At 32.5% G+C, this 22,536-nt stretch overlaps 1 protein-coding gene across 1 annotated transcript in view; it reads right to left on the reverse strand.

Annotated features, from left to right (window-relative positions):
* LOC309857840 (centlein-like) overlaps positions 1–22,536 on the reverse strand; it is a gene marked incomplete at both ends in the record, with an annotated part of 132,223 nt that overhangs the window by 98,053 nt on the left and 11,634 nt on the right. Inside the window, 3 exons of the mRNA XM_082750592.1 lie at positions 5,433–5,566; positions 17,459–17,638; positions 18,241–18,375. Coding sequence (XP_082606718.1) covers positions 5,433–5,566; positions 17,459–17,638; positions 18,241–18,375 — 449 coding nt within the window. The remainder of the gene's footprint in view (positions 1–5,432; positions 5,567–17,458; positions 17,639–18,240; positions 18,376–22,536) is intronic.

A 22,536-nucleotide genomic window follows, 5' to 3' on the forward strand; every position in this document is an offset into this window, starting at 1 on the left:
AAGAAGAATGTTAAGTTCTGTTAAAAAATACTGGGTTCCTAAAAGATAAATCCAGTGATCTTTCAGTTACAGTGATGCTATCTAGGGGATTGAGTGGAGCATGGGATAAATTAGGAATATCCCTGTGGAGATCAAGTTTGATACCAAAGACTGACAGAGGGTTTCAGGCAGCTTCTCTAGGTTATTTTGCAGTTTTAAAAAAATCTTGTCTTGATGGTTTACAAAAACAGAGATTTACTGCTTGTTCACATTGCAGGTGGCTTTCTGCTATTCTAAGACATACTGCAGCCTTGGACTGCATTAGAAATATGACACTCTGGTGGCAGAGGGCAAAAAGCAAAGGCAAATCAGGGAATGACTTTTAACACATTAGGACATGGCATATGTTACTTTCACCCTTGTCCCACAGGCCAAAATAAATCACATGGCTAAAGCTGATGCTAATGCGGGAGAAAGTGTACCCTAGCAACAGGGCAAGCCCTGATGAAAACAGGCCCCTGAGATGAATCAAAATAAGTACAGAAATGAACACATCAAAAGTAAAAAGTTTAGTGATGAACACTGAAGCAAAACACAGGACTAATCCTAAATATCTTTGGTCACTGTGGTTATAAATGCTATATCTCTTGAGACCCAAAATCAGGGGGAATGAAAACTGTCGAATGTAATGTTCTATTTTCCAAAGTTTACATAGCAGCGTGTCAAACAAAATAAAGATATAGTTTTAAGAAAAATGACATTGACCTCCAAAGTTTTACATGTCATTCTGGTCCTAGCTTTAGAGAGAGAGTGAGAGTGGTATTTATAGAGAAAATATTTAATTTCTCTCAATTTCACATCAGTGCCTTATTCCATTATATCACCAAAAACTAAAGTCTACTTTTTAAGAGAATATGTTCAATATAGTCCTTTTTCTCTAAAAACTTTTGTCCACTTAATCTTCAACCTATAAATACCAATTAAGGAAATCTAAGATGATTCTCACAAAATTTTAATGGCTATTACTTCTCCAGAGTTGTATTTTAAGTGTAATACTTTTCCTCTATCTTCTTTGTACTTCACTGTGCTGCATAGATTTTTTAAATAATTCATATGTGTCATTATAGCAAATAATTATATACTTGCTGTTTATTATCATAAAAATGTAAACAAAGATAAAGAACAGCAATATTAATTTCATAAGAATTCAAATCCACGGCAAAAAAAATTACAAACAAAAAAAGTAAAATTCACAGTAAAACAAAAGAACTGTGAACACTTTACCTGTGAAATGATAGCACATCAAACAAGTACAGCAAAAAACTAAAAGCGATAAAAGTAAAATCAGTTGGAAACTATATGAGAAGGAAATACTCCATTTAAAACAGTAAAAAAAAAAAAACAGCTAGAAATAAATTTAACAACAAATGTCAAAACCCTTTGGAAACTTAAAACATCTTCTAAGGACACAAAGGTATTGAAAGAAATGGAATGGCATACCATCCTCTAAGATAGGAAGACTGGCATCACTAAGATGTCTCAGGCTTACTTATAAATTTGATGCTCTAACCAAATACTAAACAAGAAATAAGGAAGTTCCCTCTAAATTTTTGCCAAAAAATTAATAAGCAATAAATGCCAGGAGAGCTCTGAAAAAGAACAGTGATGGAGAATGCACACCTTCTCTCCAAAGTTCACCATCTCTACCCTCTTATCTAGTCCTCTAGTCGAAGAGGCCAACCTCCACAGACTGCATTATACTGGTCCCTTATCCTCCACCTCCGACTGAATTTGATTAGCTGGAGTGCTTGCTGGTAATGAAAGAGGGTCAATGAGAAAAAAAGGTCCAGGAATTTCTTTTCCTGACTCCATCTTTGCTGAGCCACAGGTGGCAGCGTCAATGTTTCTGTGCCTAAAGATACTTCTCCTAATATGCAGCCTCTCTCCCAGGATCATTTTTTTTTTTTTAAACAGAGACCTGAAAAGAGCTTATCTCCTTGCTTCTTCTGGTCTGGGGGTGGTAACAGATTCCAGTTGTTGATAATCTAAATCTTAATATCTATTTGGAGAGAATTGACATCTTTATTATACTGAGCCTACTAAACCAAAAACTTTGTATATCCCTACACATATTAGACCTTTTATATCTGTCAATAATGTTTTCTACTTCTCTGCATAGAAGTAATACACATCTTTCATTATACATACTTTTCACAGTTTTACTCACAGTTTTACTCATACTGTAAATTGTATTATTTCCATATATTAAGTCCATTTCCTTGTATTTTGCTGGCATAAAAGGTGCAACTAAATTTTATTCACTAACATTATATCTACCAAGTGTGCCAAGCCCACTTATTAATTTGAACAATGTTTCTGTAAGTTGAGTTTTCTTTGTGAATTAATCATATTATAGGCAAATAATAAGGTCTTTTCCTTTCAGTTCCAGTCCTTACATCTTTTATTTTTATTCTTGCCTTACTTGATATTTCTGACTATGTGCTAGACATTAGTGTAAAAAACTGTGGATATAATTTGAGGACATAATTACTACATCATCTTACAGAAATAATTTACACTAACTTCTGCTATGTCCCTGGGAACACTAGCAATCCAGGTTATTAATCCAATTTCAGGATTCTGACTTTGATGATATTTCTAACCCTCCAGATTATGACTGTACTATCCTAACTTTTATTTTGTTTTATTTTTATAGAAGATTTGTAAGTAATTTCTTAAGAAAAATTCCCAACTCATTAACGATAGCCCACGTCCTTGTAATTTGGCCCACCCTCCATGCAGCCATTTAGCTACCCTCTATGTAATCATAGAATCGTTACCTATTCAGGCAAAAATTTTAATTAGGAAACTTAGTTGGCTAGCACTTTTATGCAAGTATGCAAGTTCTAAGTATATACTCAGATGTTCTCTATATGCATTATAGACATAACCTTATTATATATATGCTTATATACTTATTTATACACTGACTCAGGGTAAAATCATTTGAGGTAGTTCCTAACAATGTTGTATATCACAGAGGATGACACGAATATTCAGTAAGTATGCAAATGGATGAATTCCAAAGAAATAAACCCATGAAGAAATAAAACAGGTCAACTCTGTCATACACTAATAAGGAAAAGTGTATCCCAATAAGAAAGTGCCTAGAAGACTTCTCTGACAATTATGGTTTTGTGTGTTTTTTGTACAATATAGAGATTCAATAAAATGATACTGGTACATTGTAATTATCACCACCCCCCTGTGAGAAATAAAACTGATGAAGCAAAGGAGACATACAATATACCAAACAGGTAACCCTTCCTCAGGAGAAACACTGCAGAAACCTCAACTATCACCCTATTGTGAGAATTTGAGTCATGGTCCTCTCTTCCAGACTTCTGAGTCTAGATTATTTTCTCCTCCTCGTAAGTCCTTATAATCAAGCTTTTAAAATTACACATGGTCCATTATTTTACCATTGTGTAAGAAAATGTCCATCTGTGAATATTATTGCCTTATTTGCTATATAGCTTATAGCTCTTATACTAAATTCAAGTACACAAAGGGGAGAAGTTTAGTAGAAAACGTGATTATTCAAATGCCATGCACTTAACACTACATTGCATCCTAGAATATATCCTATGTTCCATCCAAATCATACCCTAAAATAGAAAGATCATTGTTGGAATATTATGTGCAGTTACAGGTGCTATATTTTAAGAAAAATATTGACAATATAGATACTAATGTTATGGAATGCATTCAGAAATGCAACTGAAAATAGGGTAACACCTATGAAATATATATATGAAAAATTATGAGAAATAAGAGGAGTTAATTAACTACTGAAAAGATAAAGTTACAGAAGGTAAAGATATTATTTGAAGATTATTTGAAAATAATCTTCCATTATTTGAAGATCTAGGCTACAGAATAGAGATTAGATTGTTTCTGAGATGCTCTAGATAAGGATTCAAGATAAATGGGATTACAAGATAATTGTAAAAAAGAAAATTTCAACTCAATAAATGAAACAATGTTCAAATATAAACAATATAAAGTGAAAAGAACAGTCTCAAAAAGTACCTCAACTTACAAAATGTACGTATCAAGCAATGACTAAAAGGCATATTATCTTACTGAGAAAAAGATAGGAATAAATGATAATTTTAAGATTTCTACAAATGTATGATTCTATAACTATTTAAATTATTTTTGACTTCATCAAATTATAGACTTAAAAAAAATAATTATACCATGAATAGATAAGCAAACCAGTCTGTCATCCTTAATTTTATACTTGTCCTCAATCCTATGATAAGATTTTAAAATTGTGATACAATGAATTTTTGCTTAGGTAATAAACTAATATATATACATTAACTGCTATCTAACCAAAATCCTGCCCTGACATATCTATAGCTCTTGCAATGTACTAAATATATGTAAAGACATATAAATATATATTGAATAGAGAGATATACAAAAAAAATGTATGTACATATCAAGTTTTAACCACACAAATATTATATAATACAAACACACAGAATTTATATATTATATATATAAATATCTCACATTTGTGTATTTGGATAGTATGACCAGAGAATGAAATTTTACTTACAGAAGCATATGATAAATTTTGATTGTATGATTTACTTTAACTAGTTTAAGTAAAAAATGCATATACGTATATATGTGTATACAGATAACATGTGTATATGAATGCATATACATTTATATATTTATGACTTGTTCTAACACCATTTTCTCATAGAGGTAACTGAAATAAGTTAATAGGTAGTATAAAATATTTCAAAACACTTAAAAACAAGTTTTTCAAATAATTCTACTTTGTATTAGTATAGAAAGAAGATCTCATAAACTAAACTATTTAGAATATAATAAAATAAAAAGTCAAATTGGATTTCTCATATATTGCCCATTAGAATAATAATGAATATTAGATAACACCTGGCTGGGAATATTTTGGAAGGAAACAATGAATGAATGCACTGCCCTTGTTAAAAATGGAGACAAGGGGCTCCAGGGTAGCTCAGTGGGTTAAGGCTCTGCCTTCAGCTCAGGTCATGACCTCAGGGTCCTGAGATCGAGCCCCACATTGAGCTCTCTGCTCAGCAGAAAGCCTGCTTTCCCTTTCCCCCTGCTCTCTGCCTACTTGTGATCTCTCTCTGTCAAATAAATAAATAAAATCTTTAAAAATGGAGACAAGACTACTCTTTGAGAATGCTCTTTCCAATCTTTTGATTCTCTTAGTTAACTATTCCCAGTTTGGTATATATAATTCCAGATAGTTTCAATACATAAACATATGTCCTCAAAGAAGACATACTCTTGTTATTTTACAGTGCTAATAATATTCATATATGTCACCATTCTGAATAACTAATAACTTAATGTTAAATTTAAAAATTGAATATACTTGCCTGACAAGGGTAATATCCATATCCTTCTGGTTAAGTTCAGTCTGTTTATTATTCAACTGCAATGACAGAGCATTATATTTACTCTGTGATGCTTCAATTTCTTTCTTTGCTTCAATTAAATTGTCTTCAAAGGCCTAAATCAGAAGACTTATATCACAATCAAATATAATAAGTATCAAACAAATAAATATAAATGAAATGTATTATATTTAACTAATCTACAAAATAACAGTAAAAAATTTATACTGTTTGCAATTTTATGTTTTCACTTAACTAAAAAAACTTTAGTACAAACAGTAACTTAAATACCAGTCACAGTTTACTTTTTTTCCAGAAAATAAAAAAGTATTACAGCTTTCTGGCACAAAAGTTAAGAATTTGAAGCAATTAAATATGAAAACCTATGTAGAAATGTACTTATTAAAATTACAATGGAGAAATCCCTGTATAATGAAAAAGCATCAATTATGTGAATAAAAATGAGTTCATTTACATAAATAGTACTTGGGACAAACACTATATATTTCATAATTCCTCTATTTTAGATGTATACCCATAACTACACCAGGAGAAAAAAAGACAATACTGCAAAAATATCAACATAATTTTGTAATACTTAAGATTTAGATAATGCCCAGTTCCCCTGATCATGATGAAATTTTTCCTCAAGTTTGTTAAAGTTGGCGTTTTCCTCCAGATAATTGTTTTTTTATCCATTTTAAAACTATTTCAAAATTAATGTTATTTTCTAAAGCTGTATTTTCTCCAAAATATATTATAAAACTTTGATTGTTTTCATAAAGTATTAAATAAATATAATATCTAAAAATAGAGTATACCCACATAAATGCTATACATTCATTATTTGCAGAAGTGAGCACTAGGTTTTACATCAACCACTACTCTACTCTAGCCATGACCTCATACTTCATGTATTACCTTACCGTAGCTAGAGTAATATTTTGAAGATAAAAATACTGGCTTTCAGCTAAGAAAGCACTTTTGGGTATTTCTCAAATTTCCATTTATTACACAGGGCAATGACTGCTCAGTGGGGAGTCTGCATGAGATTCTCTTCTTCTCCCTGTCCCTCTGCCCTTCCCCCCACTCATGCACGCACACTTGCATGCACTCTCTCTCTCAAATAAATAAGTAAATCTTAAAAGAGGGTTGGTTAACTGTTTAAAACATTAAAATAACTACTAGGGGTACCTGAGTGGCTCAGTCCTCAGTTGGTTAACTGTTTTGGGCTCAGGTCATGATCTCAGGGCCTGGCATCAAACCCCATGTCAGGCCATACACTCAGCGGGGAGCCTAGTTGTCCCTCTCCCATGCTCTTCCCCCCAAATGTGCTCTCTACCTCAAATAAATACATAAAATCTTTAAAGAAACTTTAAAAATAAATGTAACTACCATATAATCCAGCAAGCTCACTCCTTAGAGCAGGAGTATCTTGAAGAGATATTTGCACACCCACATTCATACCAGCACTGCTCATAATAGCTTAGAGGTAGAACCACCCAGATGTTGAATGAATGGATTAAAAATGGGGTCTATACATAAAACAGAAAACAATGAATCCTTAAAAAGAAAGGAAATTCTGTCACATGCTACAACATGGATGAACTTTGAGGACACTATCATTAAAAATCATTATCATTAAAAAACAAAAAAAGATAAAATGAAAAGGTCTCATCCAATAAAAAATGCCAATAAAGTGATGTAAATTATTTTAAAACATTCAAATGAAAATGGAACTCCTGGTGATAAAAAGCAAAATTAACAAAATGAAGAACACAAAAAACTCACTAGTGTAGCTGAACATTTAACATGAGATGACAAAAATAAGAAAAAAACAAAGAGAAAATCCAAGAAAAAAAGAGTAACAAAAAAGTTAACAGCCCCAGAGAAATGTGGACACCACAAACTGCACCAACATCAGCATAATGGGACTACCAGAAGAACAGGCAAAAGAATAAAAAAATAGAAGAAAAATTCAAAGAAATGATGACTGAAAAATTCCTAAATCTCATGAAAAAAATTTAATCTAAACATCTGTGAAGCTCAACAATCTTCAAGTATTGTACATGTATAAATCCACAAACAAACATACAGTGAAAATACTGACAGCCGAAAACAAGAAAATCTTAAACACAAGAGAAAAACCATTCCTCATTTTCGAGAGACCTCAGTAAAATTAACTGACTTTTCTTCAGAAATAATGACGTCAGACACTGAGATAATAATTCAAAGTGTTCAAAGAAACAAATAACAAACAAACAAACAAACAAAAAACACCTGACAACACAGAACCATATATATATACAGTAAAGCTATCATTTAAAACTAAAGGTGATAAGTGACATCAGGAAAATAATACAGCTCCAAGCATTTTGCCCTGGCAGAAATATCAAAAAGAAAGCAGAAACTTTCAGAACCAATGTTAGAAAAACTATGGAATGCATTCAAAGGTTTACAACAACCAAGCAAATGCTGAGCTAAAAATAAAAGCAACTTAAAAATGGGACAAAAGATTTATGGAGTTTTCAGTTGCCCTTCCCACACTGTCTCCAGCAAGCTGACCATTTTAAAGACTGTGAATCTTAAAGGAGCGATATTCTTAGAATGGCAGGAGCCCATGTGCCCAGTTGGAGATCCTGGTTCCTGGTTTGAGAGGAAGCAGAACAGACTTTAGAGTAAACGAATATGTGTGTCTGTTCCAATTTATTTAAGGGCTACCTGAATTATAGATTCAAAGCCATTATGTCTGTTTGATCCAACTGGGATCAAAGACTGGATAAATGGAGGAGATAGCTCAAAAATATCAAAGGTTAACTAACAAACCACAGATGTGTGGTACAAAAGATTACTGGTTGAGGTATATAACAGAATGCCTCAGACATGGGAGCAAAAGCCTTGGAAGATTCTTGGGGACATTAGGACATTCAAAAATACCCATTGATTTGGGAGAGTTTAGAAAGCCACACAGAGGCTCAGAGAAAGATGCATGCTCAGAAAAGAGAAAAGAAGACCCAAAGTTTTACCCTTGGCTGAGCTCTGAGCTCACTGCAAATATGGATAAGTACTGAAGAAGAGTCTAAGCACAGAGACAATACAAAGACTGGGAGATGGATTTGTTTTGTGTCTGTGGATGTGTGTTTTGTTGTTGTTGTTGTTGCTTCTTTGTGTTTTGTTTTGGCTCCTGCCATTCAAGGAAAACTACAACACAATGGGGGCGGTGAACAAAAGCTAAAGGATAGAAACCTCAGTGACCTTCCACAAGTGACCTTAAACTCTTACAAATATAGATTGGGAGATTATCTAAACAGACTACCATAGCCTTCAAACAATTAAAAAAGCAGCAAGACTTCAGAAAGGGGTAGAATCTGACTTCCAAAGTTATACTCAAATACCCAACTTTCAACAACAATAAAATATCACAAGGCATACAAAAATAAAATAAAACAAAAAACAAATAAAACATAAAAGTATGGCTTAACCAAAGGAACATACAAATTAACAGAAAACATTCCTGAGGAACCCCTGATATCAGATTTATAGCACACACACTTTAAAATAACTATCCTAAATATCCTTAGAGAGCTGAAGAAAAACATGAAAAAAAGTTTAAAGGAAAACAATGTATAAACCAAAGGAATATCAATTAAAAAGAAAGAAATCAGTAAAAGGAATCAAACAATTCTGGAGCTAAAAAGGTACAATAAAATGGATGATTCTCCAAAGCATCTAACAGATGCAGAGCAGGCAAAAGAAAGAATCAGCAAGCTAGAAGAAGAAATGTGTAAGATTATTGAAACACCAAAAAGAACATGAAGTGAACAGAGCCTATCTGAAAACTTGGGACACCATTAACTAGACCAACATATACATTATGGGAATCCCAGAAAGAGAAGAGACTGAAGAGGAAGCAGAAATAATATCTGAAGAAATAATGGTCATGGCATTCCCAATTTTGACGGAAGATATATATCTACAAATCCAAAGGCCCAACAAACTCCCAAGAACAATCAACAGAGAGACCTACAAATTATAATCAGCCTTTTGAAATTCAGCCCCTGCAAAAAGAATCTTGAAAGTAAGAGTGCCTTGTCACATAGAAGAGATCTTTAATGAGATTAATAACTAATTTCTCATCAGAAACCATGGATGCTAGAAGGCAATGAGATAACATATATAAAGACCTGAAAGTAAAGAAGTATCAACATACCCAGCAAAACTGTCCTTCAAAATTTAGAAAGTAATTAAGAAATTCATAGGTAAACAAAGGAAGATACAAAATGTATTTATTAATACGGGAGACTGAAGGAGTTCATTAATAGATCTGCCCTACAAGAAATGCTAATGGGAGTCCTTCAGACTGAGTTGAAAGGAAGCAAGATTGTAACTCAAAGCCATATGAAGAAATAAAGACCCCAGTAAAGATAAAGATAAATCCATAAGCCAGTATTATTATGTAATATTTGGTTTGCAACTCTACTTTTCATTTACCATATTTCAAAGAAAAACCCAACAAAATTATAGATCTGTGTTACAGGGCACACAATTTATAATGATGCAACTTGTGGCAACAATAATGTAAAGTGGAGGGAAAGAGCAATATAGATGAGTTTTAGTATTGATATTGTTTAAGATGGCATCAATTCAAATTATATTATTTTAAGTTCATGATGCTAAATATAAACCCATGATAACCACAAAGAAAATACATCAAGAGAACAGACACACAAAAAAAATAAGAAGGGAATCAAAATGTGCCACTATAACAAATCAACTAAATACAAAGGAAGACAGTAACTGAGGATATAAGGGAGAAAAACACCTACCAGACAACAGCAAATAAATAATAAAATGTCAGAAGTTAGTCAATCCTAGCTAGTAATTACTTTGTATATACATGGATTTAACTCTCTAATCAAAAGGCAGATATTGACAAAATAAAGAAAACATTATACAACAAAATATTGATTAAAACACTCACTTTAAATAAGTCAGTCAGAAAAAGATAAATACATATAATTTCACTTATATGTGGAACTGAAGAAGCAAGCAAATGAACAAAGAAAAAAGAGACAAAAATATCCAGACACTTAAATACAGAGAACAAACTGATAGTTACCAAAGGAGCGATGGGTGAAATAGATGAAGGGCATTAAGGGTAGACTTATCATGAGGAGCACCAAGTGATGTATAGAATTGCTGAATCACTATATTGTACCTCTCAAACTAGTATAATACTGTATATTGATTATACTAGAGTTAAATTTTTTTTAAAGATTCACTTAGACCAAAAGACATAAACAGAATGAAAATGAAAGAATGGGAAAAGATAACCATGAAAATAATAAACAGAACTGGAATAGATATAAATATATTGGACAAAATATACTTTAAGTCAAAAACAGTTAAAAAAAGAATCAAATTGATTACAGAATCAATTTGTCAAGAAGATGTAACTATAAACCAAACAACAGAGCCCTTAAATTATAAAGGAAGCAATTACAGAATTGAAAGGAAAAATAGATCTCTACAGTAGTATTTGGAGAATTCAATACTCCACTTTAAATAATGACTAGAACACTTAGAAGGTCAACAAGGATGAAGAGGGCCTAAAAAACACAATAAACTAAGTAACCCTAACAAATGTTTATGGAACACACTACTCCAAAAGAGCAGAATATACATTTTTCTCAAGTACACATGGATAATCCTCCATAACTGACCATGTTAGGCCAAAAAACAATTCTTAATTTTAAAACATTATCATTATACAAAACATCTTTTCTAATCATAGTGGATTACAGCCAAAACTCAATAACAGAAAAAAAATTTTTAAAAGTTAATATGTGTTAATATGTGGAAATTAAATAATATACTCAGAAACAATCCATAGGTCAAAGAAGAAATCACAAGAGAGTCAGAAAATATTCAGAAATGAATGAAAGCAAAACAAAAATATTAATACAGCCTGCAGCAAAGGCAGTATTCAGAGGAAAATTTATAACTATAAATGCCAATGTTAAAAAAGAAAACATATCTCAACTTAATAATCTAATTTTACCCCTTGAAGAAACAGAGAAGAAATATCAAAGTGAAACCAAACAGAAAAGAAGAAATAATAAAGATTAGTGTGAAAAATTTTTTAAAAGGTAACACCAAAACAATAAAGAATCAGTTAAAGCTAAGGGTGACTCTGAAAATAGCAACAAAATGAACAAACCTTTAGTTAGAATGACAAAGAAAAAAGAGAAAGAATGTAAATAACTAAAATCAAAAATCAAAGTGACGTTACCACTACAAACTATACAGAAATAAAAAGGATTATTAGAGAATGCTCTAAGCAATTTTACAACAATAAATTAGATGACCAAGACAAAACTGACATATTCTTAGAAACACACAAATGACCTAAACTCAAGAACAAATAGAAAATCTCAACAGATTTATAATAACTGAAGAGGTTTAATCAGTTATCAAAACTACCCAACATAAAAAATTCTAGTACCAGATTGCTTCACTGGTGAATTCTACCAAACATTTTATTTTAATTTTTTATGTATTTGAGAGAAAGAGAGAGAGAGCACAGCGGGGCAGAGGGAGAGAGAGAGAAGTAGACTCCCCACTAAATGCAGAGCCCAGCACAGGGCTCAATCTCACAACCCGAGGATCAGGACCCAAGCCAAAATCAAGAGTTGGATGCTTAAACACCTAAGCTGCCAGACATCCCTCCACCAAACATTTTAAAAGAATGAATACCAATTCTTTTTGAACTCTTCCCAAAAATATGAGAGGAGGAAACATTTTCTAATTAAGGTCAGATTTATCTTGGCACCAAAGCCAGATAAAGACAAAAATATCCCAGCAACATAAAGTTGGTTTAACATCCCAAATCAAGTAACATAATACACCATACCCACAGAATAAAAGACAATATATATATATATATATATATATATATATATATATATATATATATAATTTCAAGAGATGTTTAAAAAAAAGCATTTGCCAAAATCTAAAACCCCTTCATGATAAAAACAACAACAATCAAATACTAGGGATAGAGGGAAGCTTCCTCAATCTGATAGTGCAAATATCATACTTAAGGATTAAAGAGCAGATTCTTTCCCCATGAGATCAGGAACAAGACACAGACATCTACTCTTTTTTTCTATTCAGTTATATACTAGAGAGTCTAGCCAGGGTAATGGGGAACAAAATGAAACAAAAGACATCCATATTGGAAAAGAAAAAATAAATTATCTCTATCTGTAAATGACATGATCTTACACACAGAAAGTCCTAAAGAATCAACCTTATTGAACAACGTTGCAGGTATAAGATCACTATATAAAAATTAATAATTAGGAATGAACCACCCAAAAAGGAAATAAAGAAACAACTCCATTTAGAATAGCGTAAAAATTAAATATTTAGGAATAATATGTACCTGGGCACTGGGTATTATACACAACTGATAAATTATTGAACACTACATCTGAAACTAATGATATGTTAGCTCATTTAAATTTAATTAAAAAAATGAATTCCATTAAATAAAAAAGAAATAATACAAACTCAAAGAAATGCAAATACTTTTCTGAAAACCACAAAACATTACTGAAATAAATTAAAGTAGGTCTAAAAAAATGAAACACACCATGTTGATGGAGATGTTATAATATTGCTAAAATAGTGGTATTTGCCAAATCGATCTTCTGATTTGATGCAATCTCTATCAAAATAAACACAACTTGCTTTTTTTGTAAGAAATGGAAAAGATGATTCTAAAATTCATATGGAAATGCAAGAGATCCAAAATAGCCAATTTTGAAAAAAGAATAAAAAATCTGGATGACACACAATCCCAATTTCAAAATCTATTATAAATCTATAACAATAAACTGTGTGGCATAGACATGAGGATAAATGCATAAATCAAATGGACAGAATAGAGATCCAGAATAAACCCTTATATTTACAGTCCACTGAGATTCAATAAACACAGTAGCAGTGGGGGGAAAAATAGTCTGTTTCAACAAATGTGTTTGAACAACTGAATAACACATGCAAAAGAATGAAGTTGGATTCCTGTCAAACACCATATTAAAAAATCAACTCAAAATGGATCAAAGAACTAAATGTAAGATATAAAATTATAAAACTCTTAGAAGAAAACATAGGTTTCCATCTTCTTGATCTTTGAAGAGGCAATGGTTTCTCAGATATGACACCAAAATCAGGGGTAACAAAAGAAAATGTAGATAAATTAAATATCAAAATTTAAAACTTTTATGCTTCAAAAACACCATTAATAAAGTAAAAACCACTCAAAAAATTGAAGAAAATAGTTTCAAACTCTATAGCTGAAGAGACTTGTATCCAGAAATATAAGTAAAGGGAATGAAATACGCATTTCTTCAAAAATAGACAAACAGCCAACAGCCTCTGAAAACATCACTAGCCATCAGGGAAATGCAAATCAAACCCACAATGAGAAACCACTTCACATCCACAAAAACAAATACAAAAGGCAGACAATAACAAGTGTTGATGAGAACAAAAAGAAATCAGAACCCTCACAGACTGCTGTTCACAATGTAAAGTGGTGCAGCTGCTTTCCAAAACTGACAGTTCCTCCAAAGCTTAAAACCAGTTACCATATGAACCAGTAATCTCAATCTTTAGTATGTATCTAAGAGAAATAAAAATACAGGTATGTATACAAGATCTTGTACACAAGTGCTCACAGCAACATTACTGAAGACACAAATGTTCATCTACTGGTGATAAATAAGATGTAGGATAGCGATGTAATGGAATATTATTCAACAATAAGAAGGAATGTGGTACAGATACATGCTACAACATGGATAAACACGGCAAACATTATTCTAAGTAGAAGAAGTCAGTCACAGAAGACCATATACTATGATATTATTTATATGAAATGTTTAGAATGGACAAATCTACAAAAAAGAAAGCAGACTACTGGTTATCAAGGGATCCAGGGTGAAGGGGTAAACGCAGAGTGATTGCTAAAGGTTACAGGGTTTCTTTTTGAAATGATGAAAAAATTCTAAAAGTAATTGTGGTAATAACTATACAACTCTACATAAGCTAAAAACGATTGCACTCGACTGTGAATTTTAAAAGGATTACATGTGAATTATATGCTAACTAATACTTTAGGAAGGAAAGAAAGATGCAAAGTTTTCTTAATAACTTAGAAAAATCAAGAAAATATACAAATTTTTAGCACTAATAAGATAATTAGAAAAATTATTGAAAAGAATGTTAAGATAAATCAGTATCAACCCTGCCTTCCAGAAATAATTAAAATATAATTTAAAATATTACTTACCATTATACAATCTTTTTACAATAACATTAGTAGCTAGGACTAAATCTAGTTAACAGTGGACAATGCCATTTTAAGAAAGGTATGAAATCGGGGCACCGGAGTGGCTCAGTGGGTTAAGCCTCTGCCTTCAGCTCAGGTCATGAACCCAGGGTCCTGGGATTGAGCCCCACATCGGGCTCTCTGCTCAGCAGAGAGCCTGCTTTCTCCTCTTTCTCTGCCTGCCTTTCTGCCTACTTGTGATCTCTGTCTGTCAAATAAATAAATAAATAATCTTTAAAAAAAAAAAAAAAAAGGGTACAAAATCTTATTCCACATATATGAACAGTAGGGTCAAAATTCTCCCAAGATTAATTCATAAACTAAGTGTGGTTCCAATCTACTTTCTAATAGAATTTTTCAGTAAAACTAATAAAATCGTTCCTGTTCGTTAAGATTTACTTATTTGAGTCGTTTCTCAGCCTTTAGGCTAAGATCAAGTTTAAGATTTATTTATTTATTTGAGACAGAGTGAGAGAACGTTCCCACATGTCGGGGAGGAGCAGAAGGAGAGGGGAAGAGAGAGAATCTCTAGCAGACTCCTTGCTGAGCAGAATCCCATGCAGGACTCAATCTCACAACCCAGAGATCATGACCTGAGCCCAAACCAAGAACTCAACTAACTGAGCCACCCAGGTGCCCCAGTAACAAAACAAAACAGTAACAAAACAGTTCTTAAATATTACAAGATAGTGAAGAAGCACATACAAGGTTCACAACTTGACAAAAAAATGAAGCAGACTTCCTACCAAATAATGGGTCAAATTATAAAACTACAATACCTAAAACCATGAAAACAATAAGATGTCCAGAAACAAACCTAAACACAGAGGAACGCTTTGAGATGTGAGAGATTACATCACAAATCAATAAACTATTGAATAAATGGTGTGAAACAACAGACCCCAAAATAAACTCTAAGTACATTACAGACTTTGGAATAGGGAAAACTTTAGCAAATAAGATTGCCAATGCAAAAACATCAGAGAATAATAAAACATACTCTTTCTAGATCCACAAACTTTTCAAAATCCAATTTACCTTACTTGAGATTCATGGAACAGAAAGTACTTGCAGTACATATAGCAAAAAAGTATTACTACCCAGAATAAATAATGTCTACAAATTAATAAGACACACTTCCCAATTAAAGGAAAAAGTCCCAGAACTAAAAACCACAGCAATATATATATATATGGTTTTTAGTCCCAGAACTAAAAACCAAAGTATGAACTAAGTGGCAAATAGTCATCAATGGTATGAAAAGTATCACCAAACACTCATGTGCCTATGAATTAACATAAGGAAGTACTACTCACCCTTATCACACTACCAAACTGCTTAGAGATTGCAGGGAAGCAGAAACTGACATATAAGTTGAGAAAACAAATGTACCAGAATTCATTTCTCTCAATGGCTCAATTGTTCTCTGATGATACACTAAAAGATTTTTTTTTAAGATTTTATTTATTTATTTATTTGTCAGAGAGAGAGAATACACACAAGCAGGCTGAGTGGCAGGCAGAGGCAGAGAGAGAAGCAGGTTCCCCGCTGAGCAAGGAGCCCGATGTAGGACTCGATCCTAGGACGCTGGGATCATGACCTGATCTGAAGGCAGCCGCTTAACCAACTAAGCCACCCAGGCGTCCCAATACACTAAAAGATTTCATGTATTTTCTTAAATATGTGCAATGAACTGACACACACACTCAGAAATACACATTCCCTTCACCTTTAAAATGATCACAGACACACACATATCTTAGTATATCCATACTTAGTATATTCATACTTAGTGTATTTTAAAAGCTATATATGTATACATATATATATATATACACACACACACACACACACGTGTGTGTGTGTATACTTATGTTATATATTCTTTTTATGTGTGCATATATAGAGACACTATCAAATTTACTAGCATAAAATTTTGTTTCTGGCCTTTTCAAGAAAATCTATGGTAAAAGAGAAACCTAAAATTCAATGGAAAAAAATGAACAAAAATATTCTCAAGACAAAGAGAAAGCCACCAAAAAATTATTATTTTGAAAAATACTGATGGACATATTACAAAGATTGACTGTACCTTTCATCTTCTATGAAAATAAAATCTTACTATGAATAAGGCCATCTTAAGCCAAAGAAAAGCACCATCTTCAAAACACACATGAGTATTTCTCAATTGCTTCATGCTTTTTTCCCATTTTATTTTTCAAAAGACCTGGAGAATACATTCTTAAAACTCTATTGTAATGAATTCTAGCTATACTTATAAATTTAAGCTCTAACTGAGAAAAGTCAAACCTCGTGATTCTAAATATGTTTTTTCAAAACATGTTTCATTTCAAGATGCTACAGCCTTTACTTTTTAATGATTACATTTTAGATAACTATTTGAAGTCAGTTTCCTGCTTTGCAACATCAATTTTTAAAAAGCTGTGGGTCTTAAGTGAAGGAATATAAATTAATGCTGGTCCCCACTGGTGGATTTGAATATATAACTTGTTATTTAAAGAAAATCACATGTAATAAACTTCCTATAATAAGTTAGATCTGAAATAACAGCATCATTCTCATGCTCTCCACTCTCACTGCATACCTTTATTTTTGCATCAATGCTATGTTTTTCTTTTCTCCAATGTGCTTCTTGCTTCCTCAGTTTCTCCAGGTCATTTAGCAGGTCAGCACAGCGGGTACTTAATTTCTCATTCTCCTCCTCCAGATTTTTTATAACCAGTCTGCTTTGCTCTTCCTTATTCTGTACACACTCCTTAGTGTCCTGTAGAACAGTACCACAAGGGCCGATAAACAAAACAAAGCAAAAAAAAAGGTGAGAACTAATCAGCAAATATAAACTGTGCAGTTTTACCCTCACAGCAGCTTCTTCTATATTTGATGGCCAAGGTCACCTGTATACTTTTATTGGCCTCTTTTCATGCAGGTGGATGGGTCATATTTTTTCACTGGATGACAGCTTTGATGAGTACACATTTGCAAAGAGCCCATTAATTGATCAAGCTGCCTTTGATGCTGTCCCCAGCTATTTTTGAGACCCACACAGACATATCCTCCCAGACCTGGGTTTTATCAATTAATAATGCCAGTCCCATCAGAATCTAATTACAAGAAGCCACATATTCACACTCCTACTTTCTTAGCTCCATTTCCATCATTAACTATTTATCTGAAAGTTATAAAGCTTGGAGTCTTATCTTTAAAGCATCTTTCTCAGTTTTTGCATGTGAGAAAACTGTGTGGTACAGCAGGGCCTAAGGCAATTTTTCCTCCAAGCTTGTCACTTTCTGTGCCACAAAGGCTGACAAAGCTTAAAGTAGGATTTCAAAGCAATAATACTGTAAAACTATGCACAAGCCAACACACCTTAACTTCTTGACTTTTATCTTTAAATTTCTTCTGCAAGTCACTGAAATCTTTCCTCAAGAAAGCATTTTCTTCATCAACTGCAATCTTCCGTTTTACAAGGTCATTTATTTCTATTTGTAGTCCTGTTTCTCTCTATGGAAAAAAAAATCACAATCACTGGTAAACTGGTATTTCTAAGAAAAAAATACTTTATTTTAAAAAGTTTCACATTTTGATCAATAATATTAGGATTAACTAGTTTTTATAATAATGTCTATTATCAAAGATCTCATTTCTGGTAACATGCCCATCAATTTTCAAGTAAACAGGCAAGGGTGGTATCTGTTTATTAGTTTAAGATGAAGAACACATAAAAACTGGATGCCAAATATTTTAAGCCATATTCAGAAAGCAAACTTTTGGGATTCAGGTGCAAAAATAGAAGAAAAACAAAATTTTATAAAACATTCCAAAGAAAATGTGTAGATAGCTAAGATAAGAATTACCCTCTTATTTGAGTATCATTTGGAAGAAAACATTTTCTAGATAAACAATTATGATTTTGTGAAGGCACACGTAATTTTCAAGATTGGAAAATGACAAGTTTGTTTTGGTACCAAAGATGACTTGCAGTGTAGAAAAACATATTCACAATATTAAAATTGCCATAGTTTTTAACTGACTGCTCTTTTTACCTGCAGGAATACCTAAATAAGACCTAATTACAAGACATATCCATGACTCATTTCTTAGTTTCCCTCTTCTCTCAGAAAATTTACCCCTTCTTGGTTTTTGATCTCATCTCTAACAGTTTTACTAATCCTAATTCAGCTGTGATGCTCTCCCAGTCAGCAATGTCACATTTCCAGCTTTCAATATAATACCTCCATTTGGATTATCTGCTGGAACTTGAAACTAACATGCCAAAACTGAAATCCATATCCTGATACTATCTCTTTCTAAACTTCTTCAACTTTTGTCAACCTAACTTTTGTTCATTTTTTCAACTAATATTTATTAAGCATCCATTACACACTTATAAGGGTTTTGAAAGCCTCCAGGTAATTTTTAATAGCACCGTTTCCCAAAGCCCCATAGGCCTGTCAAACAAGAAGACACATCAAGTTATAACATACTGTTCTGTTACTAAGTAGGATGCTCAACAAAAACCCTGACCTTCATTTCATCTCTGATCTATCAGTGATGCTCATCTGATTCTTAAATATCTTGTACTCCCATATTTACTCCTTATTAAACATGCTCCAAGTGACTTGAAAAGGAGCTTCAAGGATAGGATGCAAAACAGGATGAGTTTCAGGAATAAAGTGAGAGTAACTAATATATTCTAATTTTTTAAGCTATAATGTTAATTGTTGATTTTACTTTAGTTCTAATTAAAAATATTTAAGGAGCACCTGGATGGCTTAGTTGGTTAACTGTCCCACTTTTTTTTTAAGACTTTATTTATTTATTTATTTGACAGACAGAGATCACAAGTAGGCAGAAAGGCAGGCAGAGAGAGAGAGCAAGGGAAACAGGCTCCCTGATGAGCAGAGAGCTGGATGCAGGCCTCGATCCCAGGACCCTGGGATCATGACATGAGCTAAAAGCAGAGGCTTTAACCCACTGAGCCACCCAGGTGCCCAACAGTCCCACTCTTGATTTCAGCTCAGGTCACAATCTCAGGGTGGTAAGATAAAGCCCTGTATCAATGCTGGGTGTAGAGTCTGCTTAAGATACTCTCTCTCCCTCTCCCTCTGCCCCACACCTGTCACTCCTCAGACACACATGTTCTCTCTTAAAAAAAAAAAAATCAAATACTGAATACATACAAAAAATAATCTGTGAGAAATATGTAAGGTATGAAGAACAGAATAAAAAGAGTACCCTAGAATCCACAACCACCTAATTAAGAAATACAACCTTACCATTATCTTTAAGTCCTCTGTAGGTCCCCTGATCCTTATAACACTTCCATGTCCTCCAGGGCAAGGCACTATCCTACAACTTTGGTTCTTAGCCTTGTCTTTCTTTATAGTTTGAAAACACACATATGCCTATTTGATATACTGTACAGTTTAGCTTATTTTTGAACTTTATATAAATTAAATCATACTACACACATTCTGTAGCTTGCTATTTTTTGCTCAACATGTATTCCCAAATTTATCCATAGTGATACGTATAGCTACAGTTCAATTACCTTGGTATATAGTATTATTCTATAATATAAATATACTATAATATATTTATCTATCTCTTGTTTGTGTATACTTCAGCTGCTTCCCATTTTGGGAAAAGGGGTATACAAACAATGCTGCTATAAACACTCTTAAACATGTCTCCTGATACAGATGAGCAAGAATTTCTCCCAACCAGTATTTTTCAAACTACAGATTACAATCTAGTAATGGGTCATTAAATCATTTAGTCATCACAATCAGCATTTTTTAAAAGTGGAATAGAATACAATAGAAACTATCAAAATGTTAGCATAAATTCTCAGCAAAAAAACTCTGAAAGAAGCAGATACACTATATTAAGTATCTCCTAAATTTTTACAGTGCTTAGTTTTTCATTTATATTTTTTTAAATATTATTACATTCATATTTGATGCATATTTTGTTGTATTTTTACCTTATTATAAAAGTAAGGACAATTACTATATTATATTTTATTTCACACGTGGGTATATTAGGGAATTAGGTAGAATGTATTTTTTTCAGTTTGGGGGTCATATTAATAAAAGTTTGAAAAATACTGCTTAAGATTATATTTGGAGGTAAAATCACTAAGACATAGGCTATAAGCACTTCAAGAGTTCTCACAGCTCTACATCTGCACCAACACTTGACTCTCAGGCTTGGTAATTTTTTACAAATCTAGTAAGTATAAATGGAACCTCAATATAGTTTTAATTTTTACTTCCCATTTTAACTATTAGGGCATATCAAAATCTCCCTGACATCAATCAAACAGCTTATGAATAGATGCATAAGTGTGGCCCATCCACAATTCACAGCCCATTTTTCTATTCTCATCTAAGTGTTACCCTCCTTCAAGATTCAATCTCTCCCTTTCTCCATGAAGGTTTCCCCAGACTCACAGTAATTTCTACCCTTCCTAGATTTCTGTCTTGACCATATTATTCATTGGACACATTACATACTAACTATGTACTCTTGGTGTTTCCAAACCAGATAAGCAAATGTTTATGAATGAGATGGACAAAGAATGATAAATTTAATCACATGAACACTAAGATTGTTTACAGACTATCTACAGACCTCTCCTTTAAAAGAACTGACGAAATATGAGAATTCTCATCTATTCTAAAAACTATTTAGACCCTAGGAAGGAAAGAACACTGAGACAAATGATTAAAGTTTTAGAAGGGATTACCCTTTCGTGTCAGCTAAACTTAACAGAAATTGACAACTTAAACACCAATAGCAAGCACTTTCATGAGAATTATTTAATAATTTGAATTTCAGCATTTGAGTGAATTTAGTAATCAACAAGTCCAAATAAAGACTTAATTTTTAAATAAAAAGCATAATACAGTAGGTAATTAGCTAACCCAAACTATGAATATCCTTGTATTATGTTTGATAAATCTTATATTACACTGAATAATCATTAAAGTAATAAAGATGCACTCCCAATAAAAGATAATCAGAAACTTAAACCTTTAAAGATTTGCAAAATTTTGTGTAATGCAAAATATTTTCCTATTAACGTATGCTCTTAGTGATCTACTTTAAATAATGAAACTACAGCTATATACAGCTATAATTCATTTTAAAATATAGCTTTATGAAAGTTTTCAACAAACTTTTCTGGATAGAGTACATTCTTAATGGTCTGGCATGAGTTAATATTAAAATAGCAAACAGAACTCAGAGGAACCATAAAGCATAAAGGGTGACAAGAGAAAGTATGTCTGGAACAAATAATTTATTATGGATAAGACATGAAATGAATAATTCACATCATGGTCAAGAGAAGTCTATAGAGTAAGAAGAGAATGATAAAGATTATGACGCAGGAAAAAAGGGGAAGGAGGGGCAGCAGCATAAGACCTAAAACTCTACTGAGCAGTACTTGAGCATGTTAATATATTATTTATATGACCTACTTTCAAAGGGGCATGGAAGTTTTAGTAAAAAACAGAGAAGTTATGAAGCCACAACAACTAAAACAATGGTAAATGGAGAAGAAGGATGGGGTAACAGATCTAACTGCAATAGAACTAAAACTCATTTCTGAGCTTCTAACAAGGTTAAAAAAAAAGTGGGGGGATAAAACATCAA

The sequence above is a fragment of the Mustela nivalis genome (assembly GCF_964662115.1).
Source record: "Mustela nivalis genome assembly, contig: HAP1_SCAFFOLD_1400, whole genome shotgun sequence".
Classification (NCBI taxonomy): Eukaryota; Metazoa; Chordata; class Mammalia; order Carnivora; family Mustelidae; genus Mustela; species Mustela nivalis.